At 39.3% G+C, this 26,283-nt stretch overlaps 1 protein-coding gene across 1 annotated transcript; it reads right to left on the minus strand.

Annotated features, from left to right (window-relative positions):
- Window positions 1–3,256: 3,256 nt before the first annotated feature.
- LOC114665233 (uncharacterized) lies at window positions 3,257–25,484 on the minus strand. Its single transcript, XM_028819680.2, has 9 exons — window positions 24,620–25,484; window positions 19,813–19,908; window positions 19,070–19,303; window positions 18,829–18,988; window positions 17,641–17,700; window positions 11,614–11,976; window positions 11,019–11,369; window positions 10,550–10,923; window positions 3,257–7,577 (listed from the first exon to the last, which is right to left on the minus strand). The coding sequence occupies exons 1-8, from the start codon at window positions 25,208–25,210 to the stop codon at window positions 10,577–10,579; spliced, it is 2,202 nt and encodes a 733-aa protein (XP_028675513.1). The 5' UTR covers window positions 25,211–25,484; the 3' UTR covers window positions 3,257–7,577; window positions 10,550–10,576.
- Between the last annotated feature and the right edge of the window lie 799 nt (window positions 25,485–26,283).

Raw genomic sequence — 26,283 nt, forward strand, 5'->3', positions numbered from 1 at the left:
CAGTACTCAGAAGTTAAATATGGTGACCTGTAGGGCTCAGTACTCGGACTTTACTGTTTTCACTTTAAAGGATTCCACTGGGATCTATCCTTAGAAAATATAATGTTTATTTTTCACTTGTATGTAGATGATATCCAATTATACCTTTCTTTTAGACCAAAAGGCATTTCTTCAATGTTGTCTTAATTAATTGTGTCAGTGAGTTAAAGAAGTTAATGGATAAAAACTAATTGCGTCTGAACACAGATAAAACAGAGACGTTAATTATTGGAGGTAAAGATGCTGTCCAAAAGGATATTCTGTCATTATTTAACTAAGTTGGAATCATTATTAGTTTAACTGACTCAGCCTGCAATCTAGGCGTTATCCTTGACACTAGCTTTCAGTTACAGGGCCCCAAGATGTGGAATGGTCTGCCTGCTACTATAACAAGTGCCCCATCAGTCTCCGCTTTTAAACCAGGCCGAAGACTCATGACTTCAGTTTAGCACACCCTGACTAGAGCTGCTGATTAGCTGTGCATCTCTGTTGTTAGTCATTTGTACACAATATAAGGGTGTTGTACCATGTTAGCCATTGGTTTAGTACAATGCTATATACTGTATACCCTGCTGTTTTTTTTCTAAGACTCTGTGAAGTGCCTTGAGCATGGGAAAGGCGCTATATAAATAAAATGTATTATGAATGTAGTTAGAAGTCAGGCAAAATGACCCCTTTTATTGGCTAACTAAAAAGATTACAATATGCAAGCTTTTAAGGCAACTCAAGCCCCTTCTTCAGGTGAGATGTAACCAATTGATGAAGAAGGGGCCTGAGTTGCCTTGAAAGTTTGCATATTGTAATCTTTTTAATTAGCCAATAAAAGGGGTCATTTTGCTTCACTTCTCACTACACAAATATAAGTACAGTAATTCAATATATAAAGTGCCTTGGATCTACTGCTAAGATGCTATCCTGGGTATGGAAAAACCATTTCAGATAAATCAGCTTGGGAATTATCAGGTGGAAAGATCCTGTTAACAGATTGAATGGCCTGCACAGACTCTACTATTGAATGACTAGCAGGACTTTTATCTTCTGTTTTTTTTTAAAAAAATCTCTATTTTTATATGTACTAATGCTATATTTAGTAATTAGTGTAATCTATACTTGCATTTTACCTAAGAATCTGTTCACAGCACTCCGTGCAAGTACTCAGTGAAGAGTGTTACACAAAAAGAAAGTACTATTGTATTGTATAGATAGACGGACAGAACATACTTAATTTTTCCCCAAGCGATAATTATTATTAGTAATGTTGTTTGTGTATTTGATTTCTTTGTGTGATGGTCCACCTCCCTCTACTTGTCACTTTGCTCCTCTTTGTGCACTTTGTCACTGCAGCAATGACCAGGTGGAATTGTCACCTGTCTTGAAGTAAATAGCTGAAGTAAGGAGAGCTCTTTCTTCCTGTTTTATGAGCTCCAAAATACCTAACTTGTACCTACCAGTATAGCATGTGGAGGAATAGAATTATGACAATATGGTGCATTTAAGCAATCAGCACGTACCCTTGTCAAACATCAATATTGTATTCTGTAAAGTATAAATAACTGATATGAGGCTGTATATACAATAAGGGTGTACCTGACTGTTGCTAAACAGACTTTTTTGTGACATTTTTGGGTGCTCTGTCAGGGTTGGACCTAGGATGAACGGCACTTTGGTTTTTATCACTGGGGGTTTCATTTGATCAGTTTTAATTTCTATACTTTTGGCATTTTTATCTTCATTTTGACTGTTTTATCATTTTTATTGCTATTTTGGTGACAATGATACTGCCATTTCATTGTTTTCTGTCACAGACATTGCGCTTCATTGCCACACATGGTGCAACCAATGATGTCGTCATGCTGACAGTACTGAAGATGATGCCTTTCTAGTTCCACTGTTTTCGATGACCTTACATGTGTTTTTGCTACAATTACTGAGATGAGCATTCAGTTTTGGCAGTTTGGCTTATCTTCTTTCCAGCTCTAACAACTGCTTGTTTCTGATATTTACCTTCTCATCTCCCACAAATTCATTCATAGCAGAACAGTCATAGTCATGCTGTTTACGGTTTTGATGAATATTGCTACTCACGTGTTTACCGGCATTGAGTTACGTGTTGTTGCAGCACAACGACCTATGGTCACAATACAAATAAATCCCACAATATCTGCCTGCATGCACAAACAAATGAGAGCAAAGAGAACTTCATTCTAAATAATGACCCAGGTAAGTGCTGTAACAACCCAAGTAATAGCTGTATTGATCAAACAAATGGGAAGTGAGACCCCTAAGTGCATGGGCTCCAGCATACTGAATAAAGAGTTCTGGGCAAAATAAAAAAAAAAAAAATTACACACACACACACACACTGGAATTCATGAAGGATTCTTTTGTAGCTAAACCCATTGCTACATGCAGTCAAGCAGGTGCTTTCTGTCTAAAATTTAAGTATCCAAACACTTCACCTGAAAGAAAGTAAAATGACTACAAGGTTAAAAACGCCAAAGGTAGAGGTTGCACCACTGACATTTCATGAATCAGAGAACTGAATATCTTCAAAAATTCTGTAATCAAAATCATGACACACTGAAAAAAAGGCAAAGAGAGAAAAGTGTAATAAAGGTAAGGTAAGGTAAAACCCAGGTTATAATTACATTACAATAAGAACATAAGACATTTGACAAACAAGAGGAGACCATTCACTCCATCAGGCCCGTTTGTTTAGCTAATAGCCAAGATGTCCTAATATCTCATCCAGATTCTTCTTACAGGCTGTTGAGGTTTCATCTTCAACTCCCACAACTCTTTGTGTAAAGAAGTGCTTTCTGGCTTCAGTTTTAAATGTGCTTCCCCTAAATGTCCGCTGATGTCCTTAAGTGTGTGATTCACCCTTAAATATTGGATCTACTTTATTGATGCCTTTGAGGATTTTAAATACCTGGATTACATCTCCACGCAGTCTAAACGGGTTTAATTCTCTAAGTCTGTCAGAGTATGACAAGTCCTTAAGTCCCATGATGCACTTGGTTGCTCTCCTCTGCACAGCTTCAAATGCTGCTATGTCTTTCTTGTATCGTGGTTAATTACATATGATAAACACATGTAAATACAAATTCAATTATGATATATAAACTTCCATTTAAAAGTATGCCTGAATTATTTACTAGTGTGACCAGTACATTTACAGCACCCCACACCTCCAACACAAGCAGCACGACACAAGTCCTTGTACATTAAAAAGATTTATTTGTACAAATCCTTACAAAAAAGCTTTGAAACTTACAAATACAACAATTCTTCTCTTTTTTCTTTCCTTCAACCCCTCTATGTGTGCTTTGTCCTCCTTCCACTCGACTCCAACTTGCCTAGCTGTGGTTGAGCATCTTCTTTTATGTTGGACCCAGGAGTACTTCCAGTTCTAGGGCATAACCTGGTGGAAGTACTTCCAGGTCAATCAGAACTCCCATAAAGTAGGGATGATGAATCCCTGCAGCACCCCCGGAGGTACCCACAGAACCTGACAAGACTGTCCTAAAGGACTACAGTTCCCAGCATGCCTTATGGGTGTCTGTACAGGTGACATCACCCAGGAAGGCTTACACTTAGCATGTCAGGGAAGCATGTAATCCTGCCAGGTTATCTCCCCCTTATCACCCATTACACTGCCCTCCCAACCGGGTATCATTTCTTGATCCAACCCTGCCAGGATGCAAGTGTACCCACTGATGCATTGGCATATTCTGCCAATCTCCTGGCTGAGGAAGGATGATCTTTGCCCTGTTTCTTGTGCCACTGAAGAGCTTACCTCCCCATCCATGTAAGGAACCTTGACACATCTCAGGCGGGAAACCACCACCCCCAACGCACCCTGCCAATCACACTAGAAATATATATATATATAAAAAGCAAAATCTGACAAAACTAAGTATATGAGAGAAGATGCACAAAACTCAAAAGGAGAAAGTACAGATTTATGAAAATAAAAGGGTGTCTTTGTGCCGTGCAATTTATAACACCACATTATAGTCTAAAAGCAGCCCCTGTGCACATGCTGCAGACTTGACACAAATCTACAAACTCTTTGAAAGCTATGGGCGAATCTCCACAAGGCACCAAACTGAAAGTGAATTACAAGGTGAATATTTCTTTCATTTTGTATTTGCCCACAAAATTAATTTATTTCACACCCACTATCCATAATAGAAATAATAACTGACTAGCCGAGTCTCTGTGAAGACAGGATTGCATGCATCTTGGCAAACATGAACTGTAATCTGGAAGAAAAGTTGAGGAAATACCTTGAATGTGGGCACCTTTATCAGTGTGCTTGAATCATTCCAGCCAAAAGTGCAGTGCATTGCTGTCCAGGAAAACTGTCACATTCTTTGACACATTGCAATTTTAATTTAGTTCACTTTTCTTATATAAAACATATGTATTAAAGCATATATACATACATATAAAAGTTGTTTTTAAGAGCTCAGCTTGGGAGGCAGGAAAATCTAGAACTCAGCCATGGCTTCGACAGGCCACCCAAGTGACATAGTCTGGGTCTTCTGGGGTCAGAGTTATAAAGTTTGTGTACGCACAAAAAGAGGCTTAAAATGTTCATATGCAGCTTCCCATGCAAAAGTTGGAATTTACCATATTAAAGAAAACATGATATGACAATGAAACCTGTCCGGGACATCCCAAGAGCGGAAGGATGGTGGAAGGCAACTAATTTGAGACCCTGCTTCCCCCAAGACGATAGGTGGCAGTGTCCCTAAAGTATAATGGTGCCCTGGACTCCCACAGGGCATTATGGACTTTGTAGTAAATAAAAGTTTGACTTATCCTATTAAAGGTGAACACCCCCTAATTTTTAGTCTTATGAACTTGAACTTGGCTTATCCTATTAAGGCATATACAGTACATGCAGGTTACTGATTTAAGATTAGGCATCCAGGTTACTACTGCTGCCTGGTCTATGAGGTTAAGTTCAGGATTTGGGTAGGGGTAGACTGTCCTAAGTTCGAACTCCCTTTACTTTTTCGTCTTATGAACTGGAACTTGAGTAAGAAATACTTGCAAATCGATCAGGCTGATATTTCCATCCCTTATTTTATAATTCATAAATGATAAATTGCACATTGTTCCTATAATGTAACACATCTATATAAATAACTCAATCAGGTACATATGTATAAGTCTTTTTCATCCTGTTCTTTGCTGTTTACAAACCTAGTCTATGCACATTTTCAAACTAGTTAATGACTCCTAAACTCATGGTAACAGCTGCAGAGTTGACTCTTGTTAGTGCTTTTGGGATGTTGTCTTGCAACACAACAGTCCAAACCCTACATATTGGTTTTCCCAAATATTATAGCAACCCTTGTGTGTGTTTGGTGGTCACTGGACACTACTTCTGTTACACAAAACTGTTTAATAAACTAAATGAAATAATTTAATATGCACAGGTAAGAGATTATTAAAATTGTTTTTTATTAGAAGTTATTTCTGATTTATAGGGAAATATTACTACGCTTGAAGGAAGTGTGATAAATTGAGATTAATATGCAGTTAATTTCTATTAAAAATTGTAATTGTTTGATTAACCACAATTGCATTTTTAATCAAACCACAGCCCTATTCATTTTATCAAAGATGATGGCTTCTTGCTGTGGATCTTCAGCAGGGTCTGATGGGACTGAGGCTCAACTAACGGCAGTGCTGGGATTCAGGGGAATCAGAACTTACATCTCTGGTGAGGCAGTCCACTTGCAGGCATAAACAACAGTAAGGAGTGGACACCATGAATATATCAGAACTAGAGAGGAGAAAAGTCTTAAGTCATAACTGGTGAGCCTATAGCTGCACACATGGGCTCCATATAAACTACTAGAGCGAGTCATTGACATTGACATTAACACTGAGGATAAACAGCTGGATTTAAAAAAGAGAGAATCAATACATAAAAAACATGAGAGAAAAGATGCCATCAACAAACCTAATAACAAGATTAAGTTAAAACTACATACTGGATAAAGTCATCAACTCTGTGGACATTTCAGAATTTAAGCCAGACCATATGACTTTGATTTACAGGACATCCTTTTTAAATATTAAAAAAAAAAGTAAAATGACAAACTAGCACATAGTCTTGATGCCAGAAGAGGTCCTTGTCACAGAAGTCCATCAGATGAGAAGTTAAAGAGCCTCCCCCACTGTCTATTCTTACTGTACTATAATTCTTGAGATGAATGTGACGGTGCCCTAGTCCTGGTTACCGCCGGGTGACATTTATTCAAACGACTCATAGCTTCAGAAAATAGTGTCTCAGAGCTGGAAAGATTTGCCAAAATTATGATGTTTCACTTAATTCCCAAATATGCTATAAAATTTTTAATAATTGTTATATAGCAAGTTCATCCCTCACCACCTACCAGTCAGTCTTTTTTAAGTCGTCTACCTTTCGCATTGAAAGTCTACGTTATGATCTGGAGGCTAATGAACTGCCAGTCCACTGCTACTCACAATCTCATTCTGCAGGTGGAAATAGTAAATCCTGTCAAAATTATAAGTCTTGTGTCCAGGATGACATGCTGGGCTTGATACCTCAGTGGAGAATTCTTACATTTCTCTGACCCATCTTCATTGACCCTGTGATAAACTAGAACAACTAATCACAGTTGTTCCTGCCATATGCCCAATACTACACGGACAGGCTAAGACTCCCAGTGATACTGAATTAGAGAAGGTGGATCTGAGAACATAATGTTGTGCTTTCCTTGGTGATTCATAAATGTGAGTGTGTTGTTGTCAGCTGTGGCAAAGACTCTGGAGATTCACTGTATAGATGCAAGAAATACTAGAGCCCAACTCTCTAGAATTTTGTTCATGTGTTAGAATTTTAAAGCACTCAGTTCAATCCCATCAGCCCCAAATGAGGAGTATCTATAGGCCACTCAGTTTTAGGCCTCAACAGCAGTGAAGATCAGATAAACAAGGCAGTGACTTTAATGTTTAACATGGCAGCAGGCAAAATGACCAACACACTCTGCCTCCCAGTGGCCACTTCAGTGTCATTGCTTTATAAACTCTGTTGGTTATATCCTTTTGTTAGTTCAGTTATGACTAGCGAAGTGAGACAAAGACTAGACATATCTGACTGGATTAAATTACCTTTCTCCTTAGTTTATTATGTAAGAGGTTGCGCTGAGTCTTCAGTCATGGTCAAGCTTCTCATTCAAAGTTCATGTTATGATGGAAGTTCAAATAGAGGAGAGGATGAGATGTACATAAAGGTTCTCTCACCTAACACTCTAGAAATAATGAAGCTGCTGCTCTGCTTGACTGTTAGCACCAGGTGTCAAATTCCATGTGGAGCTTCAAAACATCAAGTTGACTGGGGAAGAGCTGGACAGGTCAGACATGAAAGATGATTGCTATGTGGTGAAGTGTAGAGGACTTTCAAGTGGGATGTCCTTTTTTTGTGCTCTCTGATGCATACGTCACACATACTGGGGTTTAAATTTTTTAATTTGAAAATCTTGAAAACTCACCTGCAAAATTAGAATAAAAAGGAGAGGTGAGACATGATGCAAGTACAGAGGTTCTCTCTTCTCACACTGTATACACCTGACTACCATCACCCTGAACCTGTGCTGAAGACTGGCATTGAGTCGATGGGTGACTGACAGGGAAGCGAGCAAGTGGTAATGTCTCATCTTGTGTGTGTGTGTGTGTGATTCTTTTCTTTTTGGACATTAATATCCTAGGTTACTAGAACACTCTATTAGCTCAGAAGTCCATTCTGCAGCAGGTCAGGTCAGCAATAAGAAGAATGTCTGATTGCAGGCGGGGACTGCTATGTTGTGCTTGTAGTGTCAACTTGCAACTCTCCCTTATGTTTTTCTGCCTTCTGCACTGGCTTACATTTCAACTTCTTTGTGCTTGATGTGTTGTTTTTTTTTTGTTTTGTTTTTTTGCCTTATTAAAAGAGTGTGAAAGAAAGAGTGTTACTTGTAGAATGTCGGAGTCAACCTGTGGCTAAGGTCTAAAGATCAAAGATGAAGATTCAATTGTCTTAGTAACTCCTAGTGCATCGATGCAACTGTTGGCTTTGATACTATAGAAATACTGTATTCATACATTCTGAAAAACATTATATAACAATAAGCCTTGAGATTCAGGACACACTACTAGTACCCTGGGTGAGATACTATAGCTGCCTTCTCTCACATTTTAGGAATATTGAAACTATTGAAAGGTACCTGCCCTTTATCACAGTGGCTACTCATTTTTCATAAATGACCTATCACATTGTTAATAACATAATGAAGGAGTAGCTCCTTGACTGAATGCGGGTTCAGCTCATCACAGATTTCCACCCTATTTATAAACACAAAAATGAACCAGAGGTCTTATCAATCAGGTGAATGAGAGCTGATACACTTCTGTGGCCTCAGATTACACAGTATTATAAATATGATCAAGATTAGTTTGAAAGTCAACACAAACAGAAAATTGTGGGGACATCCAAAGTGAATGAGAGTGTTAAACTTGGGTCGCTGCTGGAAGAGGTCCTGGCGAGGCCAGCAGAGGGCACTTGCACGGATGTCTGAATGTGGATCCCAATGTCCCAGTACAGTGACAGGGGCAATGTGCTGTAAAAATGGTGCTGTTCTTCATATTAGATTTAAAATCGAGGTCCTGACTGTCTGTGGTCATTAAAGATCTCTGGACATCCTTTGAAAAGAATATGGTGTATCCCGATGACCTGGCCAAATTGCCATCCATGTCCTAGTCATTCTGGCCCCCTAATGATTCCCTGTCTTTAATTGGCTATGTCTGTCTCCGCTTCACCTGCTAACAGCTAATGTATGGTGAGCGTACTGGCACAAAATGGCTGCTGTCGCATCATCCAGGTGGATGTTGCATATTAGTGGTAGCTGAAGTGGCTCCCCACTCACTAAAATGATTTGAGTAGTTGAAAAAAATGCTATATAAGTGTACAGAATTATTATTATTATTAAGGAAGTGAAACTGGACAATAGTACTGATCAAAGTCAAGATCCTGTTTTTAATGAGAAACAACTATTTGTAACATGTGAGGGCAGTTCCTATACCATACGACCAGATTTGGGTGTAACACATTCCAAATATAATACATTATATAATAATTTTACTTTTTTTGCGTCAACAGTAATATACAATTCTCCTATTGCAAAATAAGTAATACTATTATAGTTACCTTGACCAGAATTGTAATAATATCAATCATTTTAACAAACTACAAGTCTGCAGTGATTTTCATTATCCTGATGCATTAGCAAATGGTACCCAGCAGGCACTAATCTTTTACTGTTACATTTTATATTGTCACCATTCATAAAATATGGATGTCACTGCTAAGAGTAAGTCTGTTGTTGCACCTTCTCTGCTACAAACCATTATTGCTTTTTATAACGTGGAGGACTTGCAGCCCATAAAGTCACAACTGTAAGATACTGCCTTCTTGAAGCACATCTCCAATAAAAAAAGTATCTTTATTACACTTACAACAAGATTCAACGTGAACTTAAGGCCAATTTTCAGTAGACCAGTTTATATGTATGGTCTGCATGAAATTTTTCCCATTGAATTAATTCTAATCTACAGCTCAAAAAAGCTGCCACTGCTTGCAGGCACATTCAAGACCACCACATCTCTGATGAGATTGTTGCTGAAATCCATGAGATATGTACATCATAATCCTGGATTATCTCAAAAATGCAACCAGAGTAGAATGCCTCTATAGATTTCTGAGAACTAAGCATATTTTCTTACAATATAATGTGCCAGTCTCTTCTAAGTGCTCCTGTCGAAAAATGGTTCAGTAATGGAAGTCTTGGGCTTAGCTCACACTAAACAGCCTTTCAGGTTTTTGTTTTGGAAGATTGCTTCTTATGAGACAAAATAAAGGTTTCACGTGTTTTCAAAGAAGAAATATGAATACATACGTCCCTAAATACTGTATTTTGGAAACTCAAGCTAACATTGTTGCTTCATTTTTACTTTTGTTGACAAGGTAAATCTTCATTTGACTATAAAAATATAGGATAGCTGTCAGATAGCTTTCAATAGTTTACAATTCTATAATATTAAAATTGGCAATTTTAAATTACTTGCTTTTAATATGCAAACATTAGGACACCTTTGTGTGCCAGAGTTAAGCAGTACTCTTTTAATTTATATACCTAAAAAATATGCATTTTATTCATTTATAGCTTTGCAGTGATTATATAGAAAATAGCTAATAATTGTTATTTTGTGTTTGTCTGTGAGAGCTCATTCAGTTGCAGATGTGTTCATGAATGTACTGTATTTTTCTTAAACATTTGCTTGCTGAATATTTTTGAACTTCCATAATTTATTTGTGAATAAAATACTATATAATACACTACTTAATAAAAAGTAATATTCTTGTATACTTTTATTACTTTTTTTAAGTAACATGTAATATTTAATATATTACTATTTAAAAGTAACTTACCCAGTACTGCATACAATACAGACACATTCACCTGGCCCAGTTCACAGCCCATATCTCTATACACATGCCGTTCAGAGTCTCATGCTCCACCTTACAGATCACATCTTCTTCCTGACTCCGGGAATTGAAAGTGGTGTTGTACACCAGATGGTAGCTATGTTGTCCTCTCTGAGGAACACAAAGTGAAGTATCATAGCATTCACCACTGTATTCATTATAATAGCTTCCTGTTGCTGACTTCCAGGTTACTTTGATGTCTTTAGGGAAAAAATCCTGGATGGAGCAGCTCAGATTGTATTGCTTGTATCGCTGGCCATACCTAACATTATGACTAATCACTTGAATATCTGAGACAATTGGCCGCTTCTGCAGACCTGGGGAGCAGACAAACACAAGTGTTTAAGTCAATGGTTATATGTTTATGTGTTCTAATGGGCTTCAGGATGAGGTGTCTCATCACAAATCTTACCAGGAATCACAGAGGAGCTCTTCTCAATAGGCACCTTCTTCAGGGTCTTGTGCTCCACTCTGCAGATGAATTCCATGTCCTCCAGGTCATCCAGGGATTGTGGGGTGAACTCGACCCGAGACACCAGCGAGTATTTATTATCTCTTAAGGTTGGTCCATAGTGACACACCGTAGCCATCCAGTTCTCTGACTCTGCCATGTCAGTACTCTGTGTTTCTTTGTGTCTTCTCATCCAGGTGACATTGATCCCCTTGGGATAGAAGTCTGACACGATGCAGGTCAGGGTGCAGGGTTGATTAAATTCAGTGAAGAAAATCTGTATATCAGAGAGCTGGGGTTTTCTGTCAACAGCTGGGAGAGAAGAACGCAAAAACTCAGTGAAGGAATGGAGTTGAAAACGTTTTGTTGAGCAATCAAATAATAATATTTATTATTTTTAATTATAGACTTATTTTGAAGAATAGAATACAGATTCTAACAGAATTTTTAGATAAAAGCTGCTAAAAAAACAAATTATGAAGCAGGAGACTCTGAATGAAGCCTGACAGAACACAACAGAACAGAAATGAGCAGCCATTAAGTAAACCAGACTCACCAGCTAACTCCAATCTGCCAGACTTCTTCTCAATGGCCTTTCCCATAAGGGTCACATGTTCTACCCTGCAGATGTATGTCATCTCCTGTACTTCGCTGAGACGGCTAGGAGTGAATTGGACCACAGAGGTCACCTCATAGGTGTTATTTCTCTTCTCTGGCCTGGTTGTGTTCACTGTTGCTGTCCAGTGAGCTGATCCTGCAGTAACAGGTTGATGTCCATCCTCTGCTCTGACCCTCAGCCAGGTCACTGTGAGTTCACTAGGGAAGAACCTGGAAATGGTGCAGCTGAGACTGCATGGTTTACCCACCTTTGAACCTTGGACCATTTCTATGTCAGACAGCAGGGGGCACTCACTGATAACTGAAATACAGACAGAATTATTCAGTGAGGGAGATAATCAAGTACCAGGCTAGATTTAAATAAATATCCCCAATATGTAATAAAAACTGATTGGAGTGGCTCACTGGTCTCATTATCTCACAGCAGCAGCACTTCCTTGTCATGGAAACTCTGATGAAAGCCTACAGACATTACATGGACATCAGCGCTTTTCAGAACACATATGAGGCATCAAGATGTCATAATCAATGTACTTTAACATCAATGTCCATACAACAGAAGACCCAACAAGTCACATTATTCTGTACTGAGTCACTTAATTCTATATTATGTACATTTGCTAAATGTGTTTTCTGGCTTTGCCCAGTAAATTTCCTAAGACAATAGGCATCAGTTGGGCGGAGAGTTTGCATGTGCTCCCTGTGTCTGCGTGGGTTTCCTCCCACAGTCCAAAGACATGCAGGTTAGGTGCATTGGCGGTCCTAAATTATCCCTAGTTAGTGTGTGCGTGTGTCCTGCAGTGGGCTGGCGCCCTGCCCGGGATTTGTTCCTGCCTTGCACCCTGTGCTGGCTGGAATTGGCTCCAGCAGACCCCCGTGACCCTGTGTTAGGATATAGCGGGTTGGATAATGGATGGATGAATAGGCATCAGTTGCAGTGCTGTCAGTTAATCAGATGTATCAAAAGTACCGTGTAACTAATGAAATATACAATATTTATCATACTTTTATAAGCAGGAGCTAATATTACTTGTTCACTGAAGCTCCTTATTCTCAAATATGCTAAATACAACTACGCGCCAATAAAACATTCTTGCCATACATCAGTTCTTGTTTTGTAAATGGCCTTGGCTTTTGTTGATCATTGGAATAAAGCAGTTTTATAGGAAATTGTATTCTTTTGAATTCAAAGAGGTAATTAGTGGGAATAATGGGAATCTTGGGGATAAATATAATTTCTGTAGCGCAGCATGTAATGCTTTCACCATCACAAAGTTTTAGAGGGTTTAGATCAAAAGCAATATACAATGAATCATGATTTAATTTACCATATTATTACACATAACAATGACATTTTACAGTACATGCTGCACAATAAAGTGGTGCATGCAATGAATTTAAAGCTTTAAGCTTCATGCAGGAAAGAACAGGTGAATAGAAATAATATGGTGAACTATGTACAATGTCCACTTCCTGTATGTTCTGTATGTGGGGGACCCTTTAACAGAGCTGAGTGAATGTTTAAACTGACTTAGGCATGCTGTCTCTCCCAGCTTGTGTTGTACCCAGAGTTTGAAGTGAGCTGGTATGCTGTACCACCTTCAATGTTTCCGATTTGTGAAAAGGAGCATACAGACACATCATGGTCTAACTTTGAAGGGGATACCTCAGTTGTTGGCAATATTGCATGTATTTCACACATGGCTGCCCGTCTCCAACCCATTATTTAAAGTATGCAAACACTATTGAAAATTCAAGTGTGACAACTCCCCAATATCATCCCTCCAATCTTTTTTTTATTCGTGTGTATTTCATGCAACATTGTGATGAGTAAAAAGAAGCCAGAAGATTAGAGAGTACTGCGTGAACCCAAGAACACAACTTTGCTGCTTTTCAGCAGGTCCATACAATAAGATGCTGCAGATGTTCTATCAGACGGTTGTGGCGAGCGCCCTCTTCTACGCAGTGGTGGTGTGCTGGGGAGGTAGCATTAAGAAGAAAGACGCTTCACGCCTGGACAAACTGGTGAGGAAGGCAGGCTCTATTGTTGGCATGGAGCTGGACAGTTTGACATCTGTGGCAGAGCGACGGGCGCTAAGCAGGCTCCTATCAATTATGGAGAATCCACTGCATCCACTAAATAATGTCATCTCCAGACAGAAGAGCAGCTTCAGCGACAGACTGCTGTCACTGTCCTGCTCCACTGACAGACTGAGAAGATTGTTCCTCCCCCAACTATGTGACTCTTCAATTCCACCCGGGGGGGTAAACATTAAAATTATACAAAGTTATTGTCTGTTTTTTTTACCTGCATTATTATCAATGTTTAATTTAATATTGTTTTTTTTTGTATCAGTATGCTGCTGCTGGAGAATGTGAATTTCCCTTTGGGATTAATAAAGTATGTATGTATGTATGTATCTATCTCTTTAAGCACGTCTTTGTTTGAGCTTTACCAAACATTTTTCTATTTCCTTAGCATCAGGTACTGGCACCTATTTATTTGCATAAGGCAGCAACCATTTATTTTTGCACAATTACAGCGTCAGTGCCCAGACCAAAAAAGGATGCAGGGCATTACAGCAGATAACTCAGTTCAGCATCATTATTAATTTAAAAAAAAAAAAAAAAGAAAAAGAAAACAGGTTGGCAAATTTTCCTTTATCTATAACATTTAACAAATTTCACATATAACAGTCAAAGCACTTTTGAGACTTTGAAGATTAAAGGAACACTTTGAAAACCATCTCAAAAGGGAAAAAAATCCTGCTGGATACTTCCACTGATATTGACTGAGTAATGTGTTAGGAACGAAAAGATGGCACATTGTTTGATGGAAATGAAAATGATCAACCTACAGAGGACTGAATTCAAAGACACCCTGAAAATCAATGGGAAAAAATGATGCAGCAGGCAGGAGAGTCCATTTAGCCGAAATTTCATTGCAGCAACTCCAAATCATACTCAGAGTGTATGCATGTTCCTAATGAGATGACAGATGGTTTCCTGGGGGATCTCCTCCCAGATTTGGACCCAGGCATTGTCGTGCACCAGGATAAACACAGGACCCACTACACCAGCATAGGGTCTGACAATGGGTCAAAGGATTTCATCCCAATACGTAATGGCAGTCAAGGTGTGGTTGTCTAGCCTGTAGAGGTCTGTGTGTCCCTCCGTGGATATGCCTCCTCAGACCATCACTGACCCACCACCAAACCAAATGCTGAACAATGTTACAGGCAGCATCACATTCTCCACAGCTTCTCCAGACACTTTCACGTCTGTCACATGTGCTCAGGGTGAACCTGCTCTTATCTGTGAAAAGCACAGGGCGCCAGTGGTGGATCTGCCAATTCTGGTATTCTATGGCAAATCGAGCTCCATAAAGCTGGGCAGTGAGCACAGGGATCACTAGAGGACGCTGGGCCCTCAGGCCACCCTCATAAAGTCTATTTCTGATTGTTTGGTCAGAACATTCACACCAGTGGCCTGCCTGCTGGAGGTCATTTTGTAGGCTCTGGCAGTCATCCTGTTCCTCCTTGCCCAAAGGAGCAGATACCAGTCGGTTGTGCTGATGGGTTAAAGACCTTCTACGAGGGGCCCTTTCCAGCTCTCCTAGAGTAACTGCCTGTCTCCTGGAATGTCCTCCATGTCCTTGAGACTATGCTGGGAGACACAGCAAACCTTCTGGCAATGGGAGGCATGTATTCATGTGCCTGCCATCCTGGAGAAGTTGGACAACCTGTGCAACCTCTGTAGGGTCCAGGTATCACCTCATGCTACCAGTAGTGACACGGACCGTAGCCAAATGCAAAACTAGTGAAAAAACAGATGAGGAGGGAAAAATGTCAGTGGCCTCCCTCCACCTGTTAAACCATTCCTGTTTTGGAGGTCATGTCATTGTTGCCTCTCTACTACACCTGTTGTTAATTTCATTAACGCCAAAGCAACTGAAACTTATTAACAACCCCCTCTTCTACTTGACTGATCAGATCAATAGCCCAGAAGTTCCATTGACTTGATGCTATACTCTGATTCAAAAGTGTTCCTTCAATATTTTAAGCAGTATATATATATATATATATATATATATATATATATATATATATATATATATATATATATATATATATATATACAAAAAATTAAAGGAACATTTTTTTTTTCACACCGTGAGGCGTGATGCACACACTTCAGACGTCTTACATTCTCTGTGAGAAGCATTCTTCTCTCAATTAGCCCTGAGGCGCGACGTACACTCTTCAGTTGACTCGTACTCTCACTGAGATGTGTGCCGTTGTTGATCTGGTTTGAGGCGAGCAATTTGCTCACCTAAGTTTTCTCTATGTCTAACTGAAGAAGCTTTCTCTTTACATCAGTAGTGGAACATCCAATTGAAAAACTTTGACATCAGGGCATATTTCTTTTTTTTTCTTGATAAGCGAATATGTATCAATGTAACTGATATCTTTGTCAAAAATGTAAAAAGTTTGCAAGGTATCTCTGGCAAACGTCAAACATTGCCACTGTATCTGATTGTGTTCATCTGTGATAGGACAGTGTCCCCCGCATGGACAGAAAGAGCACGTGGCCGAGATATCTCTGCCAATGAGCAGCTACCTTCTAAAACACACGTAGCTGTGATCTCTCTCTCAAGTCTAATGCTACTCGTTAATAATCTCTAGATGATAATCTCTGCTGAACAAACAAGTGTCGCTAGCTAAGCGCAGGCAAGGTACCCTCCAACACATGGCGATAGGTAGACCAACTTGATTAGAGGCCGGCATATGAGTGAGGATGGCAACGCCTGGCTCCCGCCTCCCCCCTCCCCCTCAACTCGGCCCACAGTCTCTCTCTTGGATTTTCACTAATTAATCACTGTCGCAAGCGAACTATAACACTTAGCGCGATGAGAGAAGTCGCAAAATCAACCGGAATGTTCAAGCAAATTATAGGAAAAAAAAAACAGATCTAAATATATATACATATATATATATATATATATATATATATATATATATATATATATATGACAGTATATTATACATACAAACATACAGTACATACATACATACATACATATTATATACACATATATGTGTGTAATCTTTAATACCTGCATCATCATCTTTTGATGGGTACTCATTTCAGCGTTGAACAATACCATATATTTTTGTTATCTTCCAAAATTTAATCAAAACCTTTGCCTTCAAAATTACTCTTACGGTGTGTTTACCTGGATCTTTCAGGTACTTAATTACATTAGTTTGGTGCCAAATATTCAAGCGATCAATAACATTAAAACTAAAGAGTTTTTGTTAGGAATAGAACACCACTTACTGTAAGAAACAATTCAGGGCTGATCTTGAATAAGGTAGGGCCCTTTTGTAAGTGTAACACAGATAAAAGGGTGTTTGAATCAGTAGATGCAGAAAGGGGCTGTGGTAAAACCTGGAAGAGTGACATGTCTGTCTGTTTCCTCTACAGTGTGGAAGTTGCTGACCTGGAAGAACAACTTCGACTACATCTTGAATCTGCCCAGTGGTTCAGATTTTATAAAGGATAAATCAGCAGCATGGTTGGTTGTCTCAAGACCTACTGTATATCAGAACAAGACACCCTACTTTGGAATTCTGCAACTTGACTAAAATATCTGTGAGGATTGTGTACACTCATCACCAAGTCACCGCTTTAGTAAGCACTTTTTTCTTCTTAGATCCCCAACTCTTTTCACTTCTCATGCCTCAGTTTTTTAATAACCTAGTAGGGCACATGTTGGAGTAAGAGAGCCAGTGCCAAGTGGTCACCTCTAATCAAAATTACAAAAAAAGAAACACATACATTTGCTAGCACTGGTCCAATTAGTGTTTATGTTATTAAACATAAATAACGGAACTGCTGGAATAACTTATGAAAAACATTCCTCTTAAATATTTGAACTACAGAATAACAAAAGTAGACTTACATTTTAAAACTTGATCTCCAATTTTCAGTTTCTGTATGGCATAATCTGGAGTATTGACATCTAAGGTGAGAAAGAGAAACACATCATGTCTGCCCTTGAGTGCCCATGACAAGCACCATAGCTTCTTTTTCACCCCCTTGTCACTTTTCACATTATATTGTTATACAACACTAAGTCACAGTGGACTCAGTTTGGCTTTTTTGACACTGGTCAGCAGAAAAATACTCTACTGACAAATACAAAACAAAACATTATTTATAACAAGTATTTGCTCCCTTTAATGACACTCTTAAATCATCACTGGTGATGCCAATTGCTGTTAGAAGTCACAAAATTAGCTCAATGGAGACTACCTGTCAATTGACTGATGTATAAATGCAACTTATCTGAAAAGTCTCACTTGTGGTGTTTCAGTATGGTGGCCAAAACCCACATAATGAAGACAAAACAACATTCCACACAACTCTGTGAAAATGTGACTGAAAAGTGCAAGTCAGAGAATGCAGACAAGAAAATATCAAAGTCACTGAACATCCCTTTAAATCAGTTATGAAAAAACAAAGAGTATGGCACAGCTGAGTATCTGCCTAGAGAAGACAGTCCACATAAACTTTGTGTTCACGCAGGACGATGACTAGTGAGTGAGGTCACCAAGAAATGTGTGCAATCTCTGAAGGAAAGACAAGGTACAGTGACTAAGATCGTAGAGACTGTGCAGACACCAACTGTTGCATGAGTGCTTCACAAGTCACAGCTTCATAGAAGAGAGGCAAAGAGAAAGCCACACTGTTAAATAAAGCGCACGTGACATTGTTTCATCCAGAATTCACTGGAAGGTACATGTGAAGACTCTGAGGTGAGATGAAAAAATGGCCATTAGACTAAACACCAGGTTTGGCATATGTTGAACACTGCATATTATTAAAAACTGCATCATGCTGTGAGGATACTTCTCTGCATCAGGCCCTGGAAGGCTTGTGAGGTTAGAAGATAAAGTGAATACAGGAAAATACAGGGAAATTCTGGAGGAAAACCTGATACAGTCTACAAGAAATCTAAACCTTGGGAGAAAATGTATTTTACAGCAAGACAACAGCCCCTAGCATAAAGCCAAAGCTTCACAGAAATGGCGTAATAAATACGTTCTGTAGGCACTGGATGAAGGAGGTCACAGGAAGCACAACCAACCTGTCTCACTGACTTCCACAAGTTCTAAGCTGCTGATCTTCTCCAAGCTCTCCTTCAGATCAGCCAGGTCCTTCCCCAGTGTCTCAGGAAGAAAATCTTCATTAAAAGTGATGTTGGGTAAATTGCCATTTTCAGAAGTGAAACCGGAAAATGGGAACTTCTGCATAGGAGTAGCATAAAGGGGAGATCATGAGAGACAAAGACTTGCATGTGTTCGTATCCTTCAGATCAGCCTGCTCACCTTTAGGAAGTGGATGTGGTCATCTAACTGTGAGAGCTCAGCCAGCTCAGTATCTCTCCTCCTTAGGTCCTCGATCTCCTTCTCCAGTCGCTCAATGAGCTCTTGAGCCTTTGTCACTTCCCTTTTCTCATGATCTTTAATCACTCCAGTGACCTCTGATTGTAGCTTCTCTATGGACCGCAGTAAAGACGTAAAAATCTCCTGGTGTTCCTGTATTTCTTTCACTGCAGAGCACTAAGAGAACACAGAAATTCAACTCAGTAACATGTTTTAAACTGAAATCACAATAAAGATGATGTTATGTGGCTTGTTTCATTATTTTATCAATGCTTTCTTTAATTTCTAAAAACTCTTTCCACTTCACATCCTGTTGTGGGGAGGCTACTGTATATTCAGTTCTTGATAGGGATGAGGAGCTGCTATGGTTCACTGTGATATAAGTCTCTGATTTATTAGGAACCTAAACAGAAACATGGAAAAGTATTCAGTCATGACAAACAATATGGCACAAACTGTTGGTCAGCTTTTGATGTGGTGAGCTTTTGGAGTTCTGGAACTCATTGTGCAGTCAAATTTATTCGATTGGTGAGTTGGTTTTACACTAGAGAAATGAAACTCTTATTTTCTAGATTGTTACTCAACAAAAAGCTGGTTTTACTTATTCCTTATTTTATTGAATATATGACACTCACTCAATGTCACTTCTTCAGTTTCACTGAGACCAAACAGGACACACAACTCACCTGAATCCTCACTATGGCTTCCTTTGTCTCCTCCACTTTCTTCTCTTTCTCTTGAATTCTCTTCTTCATTTTTGCCATTTCATTCTCTACCTGACTCTGAGTGAAAAGAAAATGGCAGGGAGACATCAAAAAAGTGGGCAGAAAATAAATCCTGCAAATTTCTTGCCTTTAGGTTAAGTAAAAATTTAACTTGTTTCTGAAGATTTTAAAATCCATATGTCACAAGTGCTTCAGGCCCTCCAATGTATTGAAAACTATTAAACCCCCAGGCCTTATGGGATTTTACCAGTAACACTGAAAGAAATGAAGAGCATTATTTATAAAATATTAATAAAAATATTTCAGTAATCTCTTCACATCAGAGAAGTACCCACTGACTAAAATGATAAAAAATGTGATTTAAGTCCACAAAGAAGCAAACAATACGAGGACCAAAAAATCCACATCTAACCAACGCAAAATTAACAAATTATAAGAGTGTGTAGGCTGAGTTTCCCACAGAAATCATTTCTAGCAATAGGGTTGTCAATTTGGTGTTTGCAATTATATTTGTGTGGGTTAACTCAGGCATGTATTTAACTCAAAAAAAGAGAAAAAAGGCAAAATAAATAAGACAATAGAATTAGGCAACACTAATTAACATAGAATAAAAGTAAGGTCCGATGGCCAGGGAAATAAGTAAAGTATTTTGGTGCTGATATTTACCCACCTGAGAAATCAAATCTGAAAGTGCTGAGGCTCATTGCCAGACTACTTTCATTCTACCAGCACAAAGCACTTTAAAATTGCAGCTGCAATGACGCACAAAAACTGAGCACATAAGCTAAATGCAGCTGCATCTTCAAAAGACATACACTGTCTACAGGTGAGCAAGTTTTTACTTTTTAAAACTTATTTTACCAATACTTAGTCACAGAGCAGTGTGAAAACAGGAGGCTTATCTGCTAATGGGACAACTTTTTAAAAATCTGAGGCAAAGTAAATTAAGCTGCCTGGTTATGAATATGCATCATGTACAATATACAAAAAAAAAACAAATAAAAAAACATGCAGTATATAATGAATCTCAAATCATGTGTAAAATATGCCACCTAATCTGCCTGGCAACTAGACGGCCATCCATTAGCAGCAGCCAGCTGGTATTTTTTTTTTTCTTTTTTAATTTGTGGGAAACACTGTATATAAGCTTGAGAGGTACAAATCTTGCTAAACAAATCTGTTAGACTATGAAAAGCAGTAAAGAAACAAAAAAACCACCAAAACATAATTCGCTTGCTTAATGAGGGTATAGTAAACAGTCAAGTGTGCTCTGGTTGTGTGCACAGTGTAAAGGTAAAATCGAGTACAGGATAAAAAAAACAGATAAGCAGAAACTCTAGGATGAGACTGATCAGAATGGACATTGCAGATGCATCACTCCGGACTCACAAGATTTGGTCCACAATTCAGGCTGCACTGGATGTGCCACTACATGTACAAAGTCATACAAGCTAGAAAAAGTGACCAGCCACATTTTTTTTTTTCAGAACTTGAATAGTATCCGCTGTTTCTTAATTTTTTTCAGATACCAATTATACAGACTTTGTTTCACCCGCTGTCAGATAGATAGATAGATAGATAGATAGATAGATAGATAGATAGATAGATAGATAGATAGATAGATAGATAGATAGATAGATAGATAGATACTTTATTAATCCCAAGGGGAAGTTCACAATTTCAAATTCAATTCACAAATTCACCACCTGAATAAAAAGGCCCATCATGTCAGAATGTTGTTCAGTGAATTAAGTTGAGTTCATGTTAATGAGACACATAACCACTGGTCTCACAGCCTCACATTTGATCTCCACTGATCCCATGTCCTACACTCACCAACTGGACATGTCCCACCTCAATTAAAAGACACTTATAGTGACATGCAAAAGTCTGGGCATCCCTGGGCAAAATTTTTGTTACTGTGAATAGTTGTGAGTAAACAGAATTGCAGCATTGTAAGCAAGATCTGTGTGTTATTTTTGTTCTGTACAATTGTGCAATGAAAAAACAGAAAGGAGCACCATGTTTGGGCACACTAAGAGATTTGAGGTCTCAGATAACATTTACCAAGATGTCAAATCTTCATTACAAATGTGTCATCTTTAATGTTACACATTTTGGAAATCAGGTCATCTTTTACTTGCTTAGCAATTAACAGTAAGTGAAATTTTGACCAGATCCTTTACATTTATAGTGTCATACCAAAATGTGGCAAGTTCTTGAAAGCCAAGCATCAAAGCCATACAGTATATTAGCTCATCATGAAATTTCTCAGCTCAATGCAGATGGTGTCTGTTTCAATGTAACTTAAACAAGTAATGTTTTTAGAATGCTATACTAATTATATTTTTGATGAAAACTATGTTTTACTCAATAAATTTAAAAAATAATTAAACTAAAAAATAAATCTGCGGTGGGTTGGCACCCTGCCCAGGATTGGTTCCCTGCCTTGTGCCCTGTGTTGGCTGGGATTGGCTCCAGCAGACCCCCGTGACCCTGTGTTCGGATTCAGCGGGTTGGAAAATGGATGGATGGATGGATAAAAAATAAATTTAAAAAAGCATCCACTGTTTCTGTTCCTTATTGTGTTAATTAATAGAGTTAAAGAAAAACCATAATATATCTATTGATATAGTGCGATAGATTTGCTAGATTGACTGGCATCCCAACCAGATGGAGAGTGGTCTCCTACCTGACCAAGAGGCCATTACTGAAGGATGTTAAGGATGAATGTGCACCCTGGCCAGAATGGCTCCAAAATATATTGGAAGGACTGGGGAAACTACCTACCAAGGACATCTCCCAGAATGACAGAGGTCCAGTTTGGAGAACCGCAGGGTTGCATGGGGCTTGTAGTTCAGTAGGGCAGCCCTGTAGGAGTCCCTGGGTGCCAGGATAGGACTCACCTGTTTCATGGAAATTCAGCCTAACTAAAGTGCTTACCAGGTGCAATGTTCAGGCATTGGAAGTACTCCCCAGTCCAGCACAAAAAATGCCACCTCATCTCACTGTGGGAGCTGAAGTCAAAAGGAGATGGACAAGGCTTGACTGGAGGGAGTGATGGAAAGGAAAAGAGAGAGAGGGAGAATGGTTGCTTATTGACATTGGGAGAAAACCTGTAAAGATACAACTATTAATAAAATATCTTTTGAACCCTGGGCTCGTGTGTGTGCAGTGTGTCTGAGGTATGGGGCTCTGAGACACACACTAAAGGTTACAATAGTAATGAGTAAGAAGGTAAGAGGGACACAGAGAGACCATGAATGATTACTGATGTGAACTTCATGTATGCAAATGGATAATTTGTTTCACAGAATGGTGGAATATTGCTTCACTGTAGCATGACTAGGCACCATAGGGGCCCGTGGAGAATGCCGCTAAACAACAAATGCACACCTAGACACCAGTTCAAGTCACAGCTCCTCACTCCATGTAACTTTGTAATGATTGCTGGTCACATTTTGCTATGCACCTGCACTTTTTAAAACCATAGACAATAACTGTGAATTTGAAAGCAGTTTACATTTTGGTTCAAATATGGTCTTCCCTATGTGAATTCTCTAGAAGATCTAGGACTCTTTGGTAGTGCTGCTACTGGGTACTCCTTTACTCAAGGGCCAACTTGATGAAAGCAATAGAAGACCAGCATCAAGAAGACTTGAGCTAATGGTTTAATCCTGTCATCAAGAAGTCCAGTTGATGCCAGTTTGTTTTCTTCTTTTTTTTTTTTTTTTGTTTCTTTTAAATCTGCTATCAACCTTATTTAAATCCGTGTGTGACTCAGGTATTTATGCTTTATTTAGCAGATATACAGAGTACTTAAAACCTGATTTGAATTCAGAAATGGAATATTTAGATAGCATCTATTAATTATGATAATACTGATGATGCCCTTTAGAATAACAAAAGTGTTGACTCTATTCCAGTCCCTTGTCAATAACAGTTTTAGGAGTCTGCGAAGGGGATTTGCTGTGGTTTAATTAGATATGATGAATTTGCCACCTTTGCCAACCCTGTCATAAAGCACTTTGTAAATATTGTAACTTCCATCAACGAACTTCCAAAAAAACTTTTTGGTAAAAAAAAAAAAAAAAATCAAAAAACTTCCATACCAGTTCTTAGACATTCAGGTTCTACCTCTTAATTTAGTTGGAGGTAAGTAAGTTGGACGCTGTCATGGGTGCAGGACAGTTAATGTTCACATTCATACATTGGCAGAAAGATTCTGCCTGTCTAAAACTATTATAATGTCAGCAACACAGTTGACTAAGCTTAGACTGAATGAGTAGTGGTGGTGCTGTTTGGAAGGAGCCATCTATCCATTTATTGAATTCACTGACTTTGTTGTTTTTTCCCAGCTGGAAGACATCAAAGCCAGTGCTCGAAGTGAGCTGGCACAAATCATTACACAGTACCAGCATCTTTCACTAATCTTCAGAGCACAATACCCGATTGCCTTTATTTGCGTTGACAGTATAATGTCTTACTATTTTTTACCACAGCGTGAGTAACGGAACCTCTTCGAGAATCTTCACTTCCACTTCAAACACTGCATGAAGCCCTAACCACAGAACCACTGCAGCTTCTAGTCTGTATTTTGCATTATTTAATTCATACAGAATTGGACATCTAAGTGGATAAGTAGGATTTTGTACTAAAGAAGTTAATTACCCACAAATCTTTAAGAACTAACATTCACATTACCGTTTTTGATTCCTTTTACTCAGTTTTTGCAGTTAACCCTTCCCATTTCTAATTTGCTACTTACTTGTCTCTCAGTTCTCTCTTCTTCAGGGGTCACCGTGTCATGATTTTTATGTTCGGTCACTGCACACATTAGGCAGACGCAGGTCTCATCAGTCCGACAGAATATTTTCAGAACTTCTTGGTGTTTCGTGCAGAGTTTCTCTTCGAGGTTTCCAGTCGGCTCCTTCAGTATGTGTCTTTTGAAGGCTTCTGAATCCCGGTGAGGCCGCAGGTGTGTCTCACAGTAGGAGGCCATGCACGTCAGGCAGGTCTTTACTGCTCTCAGTTGTTTCCCTGTACACGCATCACAGGGCACATCGTCAGGTCCAGCGTACTGCTGAGATGGAGAGACCGCGACTTCCATGTCTTGTAATTTCTCTATTATATCTTTTAACATTACGTTTCTGTTCATCTCTGGCCTCACGTTAAATGTTCGCCTGCACTGAGGACAGTTGTAAGCCCCCTCTTTGTCTGCCTTGTCCCAGTAGTCATTGATGCAGTCCAGGCAGTAGTTATGTCCGCACGTAAGACTGACCGGCTCCTTGAGGACTTCCAGACATACCGGGCACGAGTACTGGTCAGCGGACAGAGAGGGTTTAACTGCTGCTGCCATCGTGATAGACGATGCAATCTGACACGCAGGCCTCTACTTCCAAAAAATGAAAGTGAAAGTAACTCTACTTCCGTAGTGTAAAAGAATTCATGCACACGCGCTGTTATGCCGTATGCACTTTATTAAATGTCAACGTGATTTATAATTTTATTTTTTGCCGTTTTTCCAAAGAACAGAGAGAGTGAAAGTACTGGAGTGTATTAATGGGCCGGTCGATTCGTGTCTGTCGTCTCGTGTTTCGAAGCGCCACTTCCAGGCTTGTTTCAAATGATGACCCCGATTCTCTTGATTCATTAACACAACGTCTGACTTGTATTTCAGAATGGATTAATAGTAACTTCCATCCATCCATTTTCCAACCCGCTGAATCCGAATACAGGGTCACGGGGGTCTGCTGGAGCCAATCCCAGCTAACACAGGGCACAAGGCAGGAACCAATCCCGGGCAGGGTGCCAACCCACCACAGATGAATAGTAACTTCCATCCATCCATTTTCCAACCCGCTGAATCCAAACACAGGGTCACGGGGGTCTGCTGGAGCCAATCCCAGCCAACACAGGGCACAAGGCAGGAAACAATCCTGGGCAGGGTGCCAACCCACCGCAGGACACACACAAACACACCCACACACCAAGCACACACTAGGGCCAATTTAGGATCACCAATCCACCTAACCTGCATGTCTTTGGACTGTGGGAGGAAACCGGAGCGCCCGGAGGAAACCCACGCAGACACGGGGAGAACATGCAAACTCCACGCAGGGAGGACCCGGGAATCGAACCCAGGTCCCCAGATCACCCAACTGCGAGACAGCAGCGCTACCCACTGCGCCACCGTGCCGCCTGAATAGTAACTTTCTCAAGCTAAATAAAGATAACACTGAAATCTTAGTGATTGGCAATAATGGATACAATGAGGCTATTAGAAATAAACTGGATGCATTAGGATTAAAAGTCAAAACGGAGGTAAAAAGCTTAGGGGTAACCGTTGATTGTAATCTGAATTTTAAATCGCATATTAATCAGATCACTAGGACAGCATTTGTTCACTTAAGAAACATAGCAAAAGTAATA

Source organism: Erpetoichthys calabaricus, chromosome 1, assembly GCF_900747795.2.
Source record: "Erpetoichthys calabaricus chromosome 1, fErpCal1.3, whole genome shotgun sequence".
NCBI lineage: Eukaryota > Metazoa > Chordata > Cladistia > Polypteriformes > Polypteridae > Erpetoichthys > Erpetoichthys calabaricus.

What these genes read in the sequence shown, in the direction of transcription:
- LOC114665233 (XM_028819680.2), bottom strand. Translation starts at nt 25,210, where the DNA reads ATGGCAGCAGCAGTTAAACCCTCTCTGTCCGCTGACCAGTACTCGTGC. An exon ending in AAGAGAGAACTGAGAGACAA is followed by an intron (nt 19,909 to 24,619) that starts GTAAGTAGCAAA and finishes CTTTTCACTCAG; the next exon opens with AGTCAGGTAGAGAATGAAAT. An exon ending in TGGAGATCAAGTTTTAAAAT is followed by an intron (nt 11,977 to 17,640) that starts GTAAGTCTACTT and finishes TCTGTATTTCAG; the next exon opens with TTATCAGTGAGTGCCCCCTG.